At 45.5% G+C, this 14,113-nt stretch overlaps 1 protein-coding gene across 1 annotated transcript in view; it reads left to right on the top strand.

The window, feature by feature from the left end:
* Window positions 1-14,113, top strand: part of LOC146796142 (SCO-spondin-like) — a 1,481,201-nt gene that overhangs the window by 186,805 nt on the left and 1,280,283 nt on the right. Inside the window, exons 23-26 of the mRNA XM_085631266.1 lie at window positions 6,472-6,599; window positions 9,489-9,598; window positions 10,239-10,388; window positions 13,450-13,543. Coding sequence (XP_085487392.1) covers window positions 6,472-6,599; window positions 9,489-9,598; window positions 10,239-10,388; window positions 13,450-13,543 — 482 coding nt within the window. The remainder of the gene's footprint in view (window positions 1-6,471; window positions 6,600-9,488; window positions 9,599-10,238; window positions 10,389-13,449; window positions 13,544-14,113) is intronic.

Below are 14,113 nucleotides of genomic sequence, written 5' to 3'. Positions count from 1 at the left end.
ATTCAATGATCAAGGCTGGTCTGCTTATCATGACATTTTATGAAAAAGGCAATAGGTCTAACTATTGTGAAAAACCTTTGTTAAAGGCAATAGCCTGTAAGGTGTGATTTTTATGACACTGTGCTAAAGTTTGCTGTCCGCTGATTACCATAGTAGTCAAGGATTTTAGTGTTGGTTATGCCCCTTAGCCAAACACCAGTGGTAGAAGATTTAGATTGTACTAACCCAGAACATTGTATAGTGTTTTGCCAAATCATATTGTTTACACATTTTATGGCAGGGCAATGATCCAGACTAATTTGTTCTTTATAAAATGTAATGACAAAGGCAGTAGGCCTGACTTAATATTGTGAAAAGCATATGCTAAAGACAATAGGCCTGTAAGGCTGGTGTCTATTATACTGTGATAAAGCCTGTAGACACTAGTTCTGTTTCATGGTAGCACAATGATTACTGCAGAAGGCAAGGGTTTTGGTGTTGGTTACCCTCTCTCACAAACTCTGGGGGCTTGCAGATTTACACTATGACTATTCTTGTATTGGGGGCTGCTTTCTGGACTGCAGTCATTCCGGACTGTGCTCTGGGGGCAAGAACCCCACTGTTATTTCATGTGAGCTCCGCATACTAGGGATATCTGCGAATACCAGCACTATGCATTAACATCGGGAGTGAGCCGCCGCTGATGTGTCTGCCACTGCTGGGGGCTCAAAGTCCCACAACCCCCTCTGCCTCACCAGCTAGGATCCGTCAATGCTAATAAGGCCGACAGAATCCCAAGCTTCGAGTGCTGCTTTCTGGACGGCATTCATTCCGGACTGTGCTTGGGGACAAGATCTCCACTGTAATTTAATTTTCTGGTCTACTAACAGGGCTAGTTGAATGCACTGCACATGAGGCTCCTGCTGGGTCCCGGGGGTAGTCATCTTGTTCAGGAATGGTTTCTTGTTAAATACAGGGTACACTTGCAATATTGATTGCTTTTGTGCCTGGGTGGCTACTTAGAATCTGTGATTCCCCCTTTATCCAGGATAGACACACATCACTAAGACAGTAGCAAAGTGATCTCTGGTGGCCAGCTCAGGAGTTCTTTTGTTGGAGTTGCATTTGTGAGAGCTTTAACAGACATAGCAAGGGCATGTGGAGTTAGCCTATTGTCCTTCCTGTGCCCCTGACCATGCCCGAGGCAGGCAGTGGGGTGGCTTTCAACCTTATGGCTTACCTAAGACATTTGCGATTTCTGAAAGTGGGAGAGTCTTTTTACTGATGAACCTCGACAGGTACCACTCGTGGTCTTCGATCATCTGGACAAAGTAGTGGCGGAGCGGTGGCAGAGCGGTGGCCTTGTTATATATTGACACAATTACTGACGGGTTCCAAGATGCCAGTGGGCCAGCCCTTGCTATGGCATTTAGCACGACCACCAAAAGCAGAGCCCATTAGTCCTGGTGCTCCACGAAAATGTCCGCCTGTACCCCGTCGGGCCCGGGGGCCTTAAGGCTATGACATTCCCCCAAAGCCCTCTTTACCTCCTCTGAGCTGAAAACTGAGAGGGGTTCACCTTCATTCAGGATGGGTTGGTTATCAACCACTGTAGACCCAGTTCTGCACTTTATCTCCATAAGGTGGACTATCCAGTCCGCTTCCACTAAGTCCTCCTCTAGAAAAGGGCTGTAGGGATCCTTAAGGAGCATGGTGTTCACCACCTTCCACAATCTAGAGCTATCTTTGGCTAGACTTGCTTCCTGCAGGGCCTCCCAGGCCTTACTCTTCAGGGCCTTTAACCTAGCCTCTTTATATGCTACATGTAACCTCCTGACCAGAGCTCTATTTCTTGGTTCCTCACGAAGCCCCAAGTGCAGGTTGGTCAATGCCTTTGAGCATGATGAGTCAAACCGGCGTGGAGCCAATTGCTTTGCAGGTCGGGGATCTTGTAACAGCTGTTGCTTTATGTGAAGCAGGATGTCTGTAAAGGCAGAAGAAACCTGTCCCGGGGAAAGCTCTGGGTTCAGGCATACAAGGACCTCTGACTGTTTGCAATCAAGGAGCCCTGGGAAAAAATTGGGATTGTCCACTTTGTCCTGCCTCAGAGTGAAACAATTTCTACTAGCTAGGACTGGCTTAGAGACCATGGTTCTATTGATTTTAGATAGACCCTCCACCCTCAGGAAGCAGGACAACAGAGTGTGGCCACTAAATCCTGATAAAGATACCTTAGTCTCAGTAAGCCACCTACAGATAGAGTCTGAGGCAGTAATATAATCAATCATGGTTCACTCACCTGGGTCCCCAAAAGTTCTAGCCAACGGGCTCTCTGGATACCCACCTTTTTCATTTTTACCAAATTCATTTTAGCAGGAAAATGTTCAAAGATTCACCATATCCGTTATGTTCAAAGTGGGCCAGAGGGTCGCAGTCATTATTCATTAGACCAAAGGCAGGATTTTATAACCTCTGGTAATAATGTACATTAAAATCGCCCATCCCAATTAGGTTCAAAACTTTAGGATCTTTAGATTGGATGGACCTCAACACTGGCTCGAGCGAGCACACTACATTGGCCATATTCCTGTGAAACAGTTATTGTAAAAATTAACAAATTCAGGTCTCTGCACTTCTCACAAACCAAACAGTGGAAATACGGGGAAATACGGTGATTCCTGTAGACATATCCCATCAAGCCTACCAGTTTCCCTCACCCAATCTGGATTTTCCAATTTCCGCCTCAACCCCACTATATTCTAAGATGCAAGTTTGACCATCCCATTGGAGCCAGCCAACCTACCATAGAAGTGGCCTGACTGTATCATCCCCTCCCCCACTTATCTAAAGCTCCATTTGATACTGGACTCAGTCAGTCACATGCATCCATACCTTCCAGGGATGCATATCTATTCCTTAGCAACACTTCCTGTCTACAGAGAACATTTGGGACAAAGAATATCGGTCTCACTGTGTCTAGCGTCAAAATTCAGTACAACACAATCTCCAGATGTCATTTTACCAGATGGCCCTAGCCAAACAACTCTCCTAGCCATCAGAATATGCTCACTTGGGTGGAAATCATCCCCTCTAAATATCTTAAACCAGTGTGAGACTTTCTAGATTATCTAGTCTCTAGCCGCTTTCTGGGATGGCTTTAACCTAGGGACATTTGCTAAAATCAGTACATCGGGGCATGCTGCTGGGAGAAGATCTAAAACTTGATCCTTCTCATGGCCATATCCTGAAGGCTGCCCCTTCTTTTTGACGCCCAACCTACAAACAATTACCCCCTTCCTCTCCACCCCTACTTGCAAGGGATGATTAACCAACCCAAAGAGTATGCGGGGATTATTAGAAACTGTGAGAGGATGATTTCGAAGCAAAATATGATGGCTCGACTGCCACTTAGGTGAGACCCCCCTCCTTATCCATAGGTGGCTGTGTTGGTTGTGAACTTTCTAACCCTTTTGAACCTGACTTCTGAGGCTGTAAGTTATTATTCATGGCTAGCATAGGCTCAGAACACTTGGGCCACTTAAACACACTACTGTAATTTCGATCTCTTTACTAAGAACATTTGCCGCACACACAAGAAATGTGTTTAAGGTGGTTGTCACCTTATCCCCTGGGTACCTTTGAACAATTTTCCTCTTTCCCATGACGGCAAGTGTAATGATCGAAATACTCGATAAAAAGACCCAGAGGTGGGGCCCAGCCCAGCCTCCTCTGGCCGCGGCCCTTGGCAGGGATGCAGCCCTTGCTTGTCCCACACCACAGGAATGCAGTGCACTTTAAATAGAGTCTTACTCAGGCCCAGGTGTTTGCAGCAGGGGGATTATGGGACATGCAGTCCCCAGCAGCATCGCTTGGCTCTACCGCGGCTCTCCCCCGCAAGTGTCTGTGTTGCTGGTGACCTCCAACTACAGCAAGGAGTAACGGGTTCCTGAGTCTCGCTCAGCTAGTCAGTAAACAAGCAGGAAAGTCTCACCCCAATACATTTAGGATGTCCTCCTTGGCATTCTAAGCAGAAAGGGGAGGACCCCTCACTGTTCCTGGTGAACTTTATTGTGCAGAAAAGGATTGGTAAGACTTGTCTGTTTTTAATTAAGTCAGCAGGTTGGTAAGGACCTGGAGTAGAACACTTAATTTGTTGATTATGGGATGAGGAGGGGACATGGACATAATTGGTGTCTTGACCCGCTTTAACCTAGTAATGAGCAAATTTAATTTTTCAAGGTTTGCATTAATACTGTAAATGAACACTGCAAGAGTGTTCATGAGGTCCACCTGAATGTCACGTTTTGATAAGTGACAGTTTAATGTTTTTACTGCAACTTGTAAAATATTTAACAATGTTGCCCAAAACCCCAATATAGAAGGTGATTTGAATTTTCTTTTTAATGGTTATTTTACAGGTCCCCAGCACTAACAATATCTTCATGAAACGGGTGGGTAGACTTTTGGTTAGTAATCGGGCTAGGGCAGGACTCCGCTACAGTTTCCTGAGGGCCACAAGTGTTAAAATTCAGGGGACTAGCTTCTTTGTCAGCACTGTCCATAAAGATGCCCCGAACAACCCGTTGGGTAATTGAGGACAGAATAAAATTTAAATTTGTAGCAAGTGGCGCTGATCAAGGGTGCCCGGCCCTCTGAAGCGGTAATATCCATAAACACAAGATAGGATTTCTCAGCAGCTTTCTATGTCTTCTCTGAGTGGTGACACTCAGGCAGATCTTACCAAAGGAGATAGAATGGCTTCAAGAAACGCTGGGTGATTTCCTGTCTGAGGAACGCTTGACTGGGCTAGCTAAACTCTTAAGAACTGGATCGTCCTTACCCACGCATGGGAAACGTTGACTCAAGTTCTTATTTGTTAGGTGGTTTTGAGCAAAAATCCCCCCTACTGAAATCTTGTGCCCCTTCTGAGACATAAAGAAGTCAAGTGCCATTAATGGTGCTTTAAGGACTTCGGGCTTCTGGAGTTGTTAATGCAAAACCCTAGATCTTGTTGCTCATATAGATCTTGAGTTATAATTTTCCATAGAGATCGGAGCTGGACGTTTCCAACTTTTCTTAGTGGTTGTGGTGAGCAGGTCAGGGGACATTGGCCTGCTTCTCCCTGAACCCATTGTAAGCTTTGTCGGTTTTTTGTGGTGCAGGCAGCACATGCGGCATGAGTTAAATAGTTATTTAGCAAATGGATCTTGTGTAAATGAACCTCTATAGATGAATTCCTGACAGCCTCAATAATCTTATTAATCTGGGCCCAACACCTAAACTACTTGTCTCCTTCTGGTAATGGTTATTATGGGATGTTAACTGGGCAGGTTCCTTTCAGCCTCCCTGCAATATATAACAGTAAACACCCCCCAGTGATAGGACCTTCGGGTAAGGTTGTAGTCAGAAAGGAGCGCTGGAGGCGAGCTTTTAGTAGGGCACACTCCAAACTCCCTGCCTCGCGCACCCGAAAAGCCCACCGAGTAGGTGAGGCAAGGGAAGCAAATCCTTTACTGAGGTCCCATATGAGGACAACAGTATGTGCAGGACATATTTGAAGAGTTTTACAGAGTTTTACAGGAGATAATGGGCTATTCAATTTGAGACAGCTCAAATAGACACATCCACTGGAAATACTGGAAAGTAAGTACACACCCGGCAGTACCAGGCAGTATGGGGGGATTTAGGAGGTTAGGGACAAGCCCCTTACTGCAAGCTGCACTGAGCCACCAGCCAGCAGGAGCAAACCAGGCACACCCACACCTCGTCCACCCCAGAGAGAGTAGTGCCTCCAACCACGGCCGCCACCCACCCTGCACACCCTCTGGCCTCCCTAAGCAGATCCAAGCAAAGGAAACCTGACATGCAGAGGCGAGCAGTGCCATGGATGGCGCAACTTGACAGAATTGGAGCGGCGGCAGCACTCTGCCACGGCACAAGCACCCAGCCACATCTGCATCTGCCCTCACCCTTGCTTATTTCAGTGGCCGATGGCCTTGGGCACTCTCCTGCCTGATATTCAAGGTACCAAATTCCCTGTAATACAGTGTAATACCAATCCAGTTGGAAAGGTTATTAGCTTTAACATACGATATTCGCACTACGTCAAGTCCACTGCCAGTGCTGTAATTTTCCATAATAAACAAACCAGACCTATGGCATCTGACAGAATTTTCTCTAATTCAGCTATCAGGCCTACGCTCTTTATTATTAGCTCACCGTCACCACCATAACCAACTTAGCCCATTTGCATAGGCATTCCTACAAGGTAACCAACAAGTATCATCAACAGTTATTAAAATGTTTCTGTGCTTTCATTAGTGCCAATAGGGGTAATACTCAGCCAATTGTTGCTTGAGGATGGTGTGGCCAGGCTTACACTTAGTTTATGATGGGTCCATGAGAAGTTGGGACATAGCTTGCCTAATGATAAATGACGCTGGTTCTCAATGTGACAAGGCTAATCGATCAATGTTTTTTTTATATGAGTAGGAGAACTCCCATCGTGTGACGTGGGCACGAAAGCGGTGCAGCATCATCATGCAATCTCTCTTCGCTCCATGCCATGAGGAGGTGCCATGCCAGCAGTTCTATGACTGGTGTGTCTTTGATGCTTGTGGGTAGGTATTTATTTATTTGAGGAGTTTTACATAGCGCGAACATGACCCATCAAGGTATCAGAGCGCTGAACAAATTGCAGACAAGTCTACATATAAAGTAAAAAAGCAATCAGGAATAAGCAAGCAGCAATTCAGATACAATGTAATAATTGTTTGGGTAGATTCGAGAGCCGGAGGTGGTGCCAGGAAAATAGTCAAGCTGAGTCCCTTGGGTCTACTAATGAAGTCATTTGTTCAGTATAAGCATTTTCACTTCTTTTTTGAAGGAGTAGTCGAGAGGTGTGATCTTATTACAGACGGAAGTGCGTTCCATATTTTTCGGGTTAGCCAGAGAAGGAGCAGTTAAAAGTTCTCTTTGTATTGAGCTTCTGCGGGTTCAACAATAGGGAGTTAGCTCTTCTGAAGGAACGACTACACCCAGACAGTTCCAGTTTATTGGCCAGGTAGACGGGACTGTTATGGTGAAGGGACTTTTGTATTCATGCAAGCTCTCTTCAACTAGATCCTTGCTTCAAACGGGAACCATTTTATAAGTTTTAGGTATGGTGTGATGTGGTCAAATTTTCTGAATCCTGTGACGAGCTTAGCCGCTGAGTTTAGTGTGGCCCTTAGTGGCGCAAGCCTTGCTTTGTGTAAACCTACAAGAGTAGCACTCCCATAATCTAATGGTAAGTTGACTAGGGATTAGACTGCTAATTGAAAGTCACCAGGGAGGAAGAAAGGTTTGATTTTCCTTAGTATGTTCAATTGGTAATTGGCTCCCCTGGTGATTGCACTGATATGATCTTGCATATTCAGGTATTTTTCCAATGTTACATCTAGTGATCTAGTAGATTCAGCGACAAGGGGGCCCCAATTGAGAGCTGCAAGTTGTTTGGGCCTTTCTTCTATGGGGGCAAATTGCTTGTGGGGGGCGATCAAGAAGAATTCCGTTTTGAGTGTGGTAAGCATAAGGTGGGTGCTGGTTAACCATTGTTGAGTTTTTCGTAGGGTGCAGTTGAGAGTATTGACATCCTCAGGTGATTTTCAAGTATAATTTTGAATCATCAGTGTACATGTGGTAATGAATATTTGAGTGTTTTAGAATTTCGGTGAGAGGTTCATGAACAAGTCTAAAAGCACGAATGACAGTGTGGATCCTTGAGACACTCCAATCAAGACCAGCGTAATCAAGACGGGAGTAATGTCAGAAAGGATTTGATTGACTTTGATTCTTTGAGATGTGTTAAGTAGAAATTAGGCAAACCAGTTTAAGACGAGACTGGATAGCCCCATCCATGACTCCAGAAGGTCAATTATGCCGTTGTGTTTGATTGTATCGAATTCGGAGGAGTAATCTAGAAGAATAAGCAGGCATGGTCTGTTCTGATCAAGCAATCTCAGGGTATCATCTACAATGTGTGTTAGAGCTGTTTCAGGGCTGTGTCCCGTTCTGAGGCCTGATTGGTAAGGGTCAGGGAGATGAAACTGTTCAATGTGGTTGCAGAGTTGCAAGTGTGAGCATTTCTCTGGTAACTTTCCTAGTGCCGGAAGGTTGGTACTGGGACGGAAATTATTGAGGTCAGACTAGTTTGCTTTTGTTTTTTTAGGATAGGGGTAACATTCCTATCTTTAGGCAATCAGGAATGAAGCTCTGAGAGAGAGATGCGTTGACAATCATAGTCCAAAGCGGGAGTATGGAGGATCTGAGCCCTTTGATGCGTTTGGGGGCAGAGGATCATTGAAGTGGTGGGAGGGTTTTCATGATATTATGGTTTTGAGAATGTCGGCTTCGTCTGGAAGTTTGAAGACATTCCAAGTAGCATTGTTTTTAGTAGTAAAACCAGTATGAGGGGATCTCATCAGTTGTTGTACTGGGAGGAGACTGGGCTGGGACTGGTTTAGTGTATTCCTATTTCATGGAAAAGACTGCAACTTGCAGTCTTTTCCATGAAATAGGTGGCGAAGTCGTCTCCACATGGTAATGGCCCATTATCTACCAGGTAGAGAGCTATTTGACAATATAAACTATTTTAGTACAAGTGGACGATTGTTTGCAAAACAACTGAGCTGATGTTTCCCTAAGCACTAACATCTGTGTAGACACTGCTTTAACCAGTCACTAAAAATTCCTAAATGGTTTGTTGACTTCGCTAATGCTGCTTGCTGTTCGTCCCACTTTTATGTCTTCCCTAATATTTTCTCACGTGTCTGGGGGCTTGCAAAGATTTTCACAGGAACAGGCAGTCGTCGTTTTCGTTCAGAATTAAGGTCGTTTTTGATGTCATTTGTTGCAACCTAGTGCCCTCGTGTGGCCATATTTGGTGGTACAGTTTGGCAGCTCCAGCTAGTGATTAGTGATTTTAATGTAGAGTTGACCCTACGTACTTAGGTGATTAATGGCAGCTGTTCCTTTTTCGGTCCAGCGTTAGACAAGATCCTTTTATTTTAAGTCAAATCATAGACCCTTTTATTTTAAATCAAATCATAGACACAAATATCATATTTTTAGGGGCTTTTGAAAGCTCTCTTCCCCTACTGGTCTATTGGTGTGTCCGTCAAATTTTGGCTCCGCCCACCACTGCACCCGGCAAGGGGTGACAGGGGCAGCCCACTTCAGCCGCTGACTTACCTCTCTCTGAATGATGGCGTTCCACTCTTTCACAGTGTTTACTTATACAAAAAAAGTAGTTTTCTTGGGCAGTTTTAAAAATAAACTTTCACACATATTGGCAAAGCAAATACTGGCGGCCAACAACAGACCTGTTGGCGTTGTCAATGCTTGTTTCTGCAATTATCTTGTATTAGATTGTATTGCGCCTCGAGACCCAAACTGGTGATCTGCTGCGCGTTATAAATCCCTGATCGATTGATTGATTGATTGCAATTGCATTTCTATTTTTAACACAGGTGCGACTCCGGCGGAGACTGCGAGTGCCTGTGCACGGCCATTGCCACATACGCTGAAGAGTGCAACCAGCATGGAGTCTATGTGCGCTGGAGGACACAAGACCTCTGCCGTGAGTGCTTCTGGGTGTTTTTTATGTTTTGAGCCTCTCCAATGAGCAGTTTAAAGATTTTTCAGGACAGAACTGATTTACCTAAAATGGATATTAAAAGATGCTTCATTTACTTAATTTTCCCTATTTTTATCTTCTTGCCTAGTGTCAACTCTGCTTCAGAATGTTCTTCATGGTACAAATGTGCCACTTTTTCGCGTTTTGTTCCGCTGGACAGAATGTTGCTGATGTTCCTCTTGTCCCTAGAATTTTAGCACTTTATACCCCCACTGAAAGGATAAAAGAGCACAAAAAAACACAGGCATGTGATTTTTTTTTTTTTTGGCAGATGTGGGGAAACTACACAAAAAGGGAGTTTGTCGTGCATTGTGCGTTTCACAAATAAAAAAGGACCAGTACTAATCATGCCATGGGGGATTGACAAAGCAACTTTACAATCTCTGTTGGGTGCACAAGGAATCTCTTTCCAGATTATAGATTATTGCTCAGGGACCATTGTGTTGGTAAGCGATCTTTAATGTTAAAGGTGGTCCTACCATATAGGGATTATGGGATTTGAGTACATTTTCTTTCCAAATCTAGAGGAACAATGCTAATGAGAAGCTGTGAAATAATATTACCTGTGTCCCCCTTCCCTCAGCCATGCAGTGCGACAATGGGTTGGAGTACGAAGCTTGTGGTCCAGCTTGCCCGCGGACATGCCAGAATATTGGCATGGAGCCTGGACAGCACTGTGACTCCATTTCTTGCGTGGAAGGCTGCTTCTGCCCACCGGGAAAGGTTTTGCACGGTAAGAAATTCCATGTGATCCCAAATCCTTTCTCGGCTCTACCAAATAGTACGTCATCTTGGAAGCTGTTTCCTCCTACTGTGTCAAGACTGATTTGCATATGGCCATGTCTAAACTGGGGTGGCGTAGTGGGCAAAAGAACGATGGATTTAACCCAGATCTCTTGACTGGGGGAGAATATCTGCATTGTCAGCATTCCGTCCATCATTTGTTTGTTGTAACGCTTTTCGCCCTAAGTGGGATGGGTATTCCCAGACGTGGGACCCGTGCTCACTACGCCACTGGAGTCAAGCTATCCTGGCTGATGACGGCTGATAGCCAGAAACCGGTCCTAGGATGCTTGATTCCGGTCCAGGGAAGACATGGCTTGGCAGTTCGGGCTGGACTGTTCCCATGAGGCACAGGGTCAAGACTGATTTGCATATGGCCAGGTCTAAACTGGGGTGGCGTAGTGGGCAAAAGAACGATGGATTTAACCCAGATCTCTTGACTGGGGGAGAATGTCTGCATTGTCAGCATTCCGTCCATCATTTGTTTGTTGTGTCCTCCTAATGTGTACCTAACTTGCCCTAATATTATAGGCCCAAATAAATGTTAAATAATTAATATTGTTATTATTATTGTTGTTGTTGCTATTATTATTATTTTTAGAATTACAATGAACTGCTTATTTTGTAAAAGAATAAGTGCTGGGGCCAAACGTTTTGCTCAGAATCCCTTGGCTGGTGCTGACAAATATCAGGATTTCACAATACCAAGCATCTGTAGTCTTGATTCCAACTCTTGCCTATTTAGTCCACTACCAGACACTCTCTGCCCCTTCATCTCACTCTCTTCGTCACTGTTTTCCTGTCTTTCTCCTTTCTCTTTCTCGTCCTTTCTTCCTTGTGTGTTTTTCTCTCCCTTGTCTGCAGGTCTGGACTGCGGAACCCAGTGGCGTAGCAAGGGGGGGCTGACAGGGAGGGGTGATCTTCCCTGGGCGGCAAAAGTTTTTAGGACAGCGGCCTTTCTCCCGTTCTTACCTGTCATTGTGGGCCGGCAATTGCCAGCACCCGCCACATTTAAAAGCAACCACGCGGGTCAAGCAAAGGATTCTCACCATCAACCAGCCCTCCGCCCCGCTCTTCAATGCGGCCGCCGCAGGGTGGCGAACACAGGGACCACCACGGGCGGCCAAAGGGCTAGCTACACCACTGGTGGAACCAAATGCAGCCAGGGCCAGACTAGGAACCGAAACCGGCTATGGCAAACTGCTCGGCCGGCACGCCTGGCAGGGGAGGAGGGGTGTGCAGCCGAGCTGTTTTCTACGGGCGGTTTCGGACGATTTTGTTACGGGCCGATATTGCCAGCCTCGGTAACAAAAACAACCCCACAGGGGCTAAAACCGGCCCCCACCCTGGTGGCCCAAAGGGGAAACGCCCGGTGCCCAGTACGGCCAGTCTGGCCCTGAATGCAGCCCTGGAAAAAAATGCGGAAACCAGTTCTGCTTCCTTCGCCTCCTCGCACAGTCTCTCTCTTTCCATCCATTCTCTTTCTCTCCTTCTCGCTTCTCCCTTTCTGATCAATTTCTCTCTCCTCATCCCTCCATCCCTCTCTTTGTCTCTCTCTTGGAGCCTTCATGCACCTGGTGAAATTAGTGCAAGTATGCTGGGGCAAGTTTAAGAGGTATTGGGAGTGGTCCTGACTTTCAAATCCGGCCCCAAGGGCTCCAGTCCACTGGGAAAATGCCTGGTGCAATTAAAGGCCTGTCCGGCCCTGTAACCTCAGATCAGAGTCTGGTAAGGAAAGGTCTCCAAAACTGAGTGCTGCTGGGCCCCACCGGCAGCCACGAGCTCAAATGGAGCACTATTTGCTAACCTATCTGATTTTTTCTTGCCTTCATAACCAGTGGCGTCGTGAATTCCCCACTCTAGCAGCTAGTAAGCTGGGTGCCCACGATCACATTCACTAATTCTTCTATCTGCAGGTTTGCAAGGAAAAGCTCATAAAAATACTCTGTAGTGGAATAATTCTATGTCAGATCTCGAATGCTGTCGGCCCAGCGCTACCACTTCAGCCAAGTACAGTGAAGGAGACATTGAAAGAGGATTATGAAAAAGAGTGTAAAGAGAGAGAAAAGGACAATTAGAAAGAGTGTGAGAGAGAGAAGTGTAGGAAAGGTAGGAATCAAGGGTGAAAGGAAGGCATATGGAAGGAATAAAGGAAATGTGAAAGTAAGGAAGAAAGCTTGAAAGTAAATAAGGATGACAAAAAGAAGAAAGGATAAACGGATATGGCCGAATGGGTGAAAGGAGGCAAATGGGAGGGTGAAAGCATTGGGTGGGAGGAGGGAAGGAAGAGTAAAATTATAAGTATATGGATGGATGGAAGAGTAACATGGTGGGTCAACTAATTGATGAATGGGTGGGTGGGTGTATGGGTGGTTGGACGAAAGGATGGAGTGATTAAGTAATGGAGGGTATGGATGGGAAGCTGGATGAAAAGTGAAAAGCAGGATGATGGATCGATTGATAGATCAAATTATGGAAAGAAGGATGGAAGGATGATAGCATGGACAGGTGAAATGGTGACTGGGTGAACAGATGGACAAGTGGGTAAATAGTTGTGTGGATGGGTGAAAGAATGGACAAATGGGTGGATGGATGGACAGATAGAATGGGTGGATGGAAAGCTGAGAAATGATTAGATGGAATGGAAGCTGCAAAAGAGTCACGAGGACCATGAGAACAGATGAAAGAAGAAATACGTAGACGGAAGGGAATATTATGCTGTATATCTTTAGCCGAGAGGAATAGATAAAATATGAAAAGAGATGAGGTTTGAATTTTGTCTGTGAAATACCCATATATATATATATATTTTCAACATTCCATCATGTGCTCAGTCAACGAGGGTGAGGCACTTGGGTCGATGGCCTATTTGTTCCTGCTATTTGTAGTTTATCTGTGTGGTGTGATAAAACCATTGGTGCAGTGTAGTGGAGGGTGTAACTCATTCGCTCCGTTCTCACACATCTCCTCTCTGTTTCTCTTTCCCGGCCTCCCCTGGGGTCCTTTTCTAGGTGCTGGCTGCATTGATCCGTCGGACTGCCCTTGTTACTGGGCTGGCATGCCTTTCCCTCTGGGGGCTGCTGTGCAGCAGGACTGCAGAAACTGGTGAGTTCTGTTCTTCTTTTACATTCCAGGGTCATTTCTCCTGCTCCAGTTTCTACGGAGGGTGGGGTAGAGCAGGCGAATTTTTTAACTCACTGTTTTCAGAAGCAAACTGCGTCACTTCCGACTAACAGGTAAAAAATGTGCCTCGTAAACTGCTCTTGTCTCGTGTAGTTATTGTGTATCTTCTGTGTAAAGTCAGGCCCTGAAACGCCCAAACGAAGGGGCATATCAACAACAACCGGCGATAATTATCGCTCAGCGCTCTTAGCGTGAGGATAATTATCGCCGGCTAGCGTGAATTTTTATCGCTGAGATAGCGTGCTATTAGCAACGCTTATCTCAATAGCGATAAAAATCTACACGCTAACAGGCTAACGTGAGATTATCGCTTGAAACCCAGCGATAATCACACGTTACCTTGTTGATAGGGACAGGCAAACTTAGCCATGATATCCTCCTTCCATAGGATATCATGGCTAAGTCTGAAAATTAGCAGACGTAAAAAAGCAGCGTTAACCGCGGTTAGCGCTGCTTTTTTTGTCTCTAACAGGGCTAGCGACATTCTTGATA

The sequence above is a fragment of the Triturus cristatus genome, chromosome 10 (assembly GCF_964204655.1).
Source record: "Triturus cristatus chromosome 10, aTriCri1.1, whole genome shotgun sequence".
Classification (NCBI taxonomy): domain Eukaryota; kingdom Metazoa; phylum Chordata; class Amphibia; order Caudata; family Salamandridae; genus Triturus; species Triturus cristatus.
This window is presented reverse-complemented; position numbering and strand designations above follow the sequence as displayed.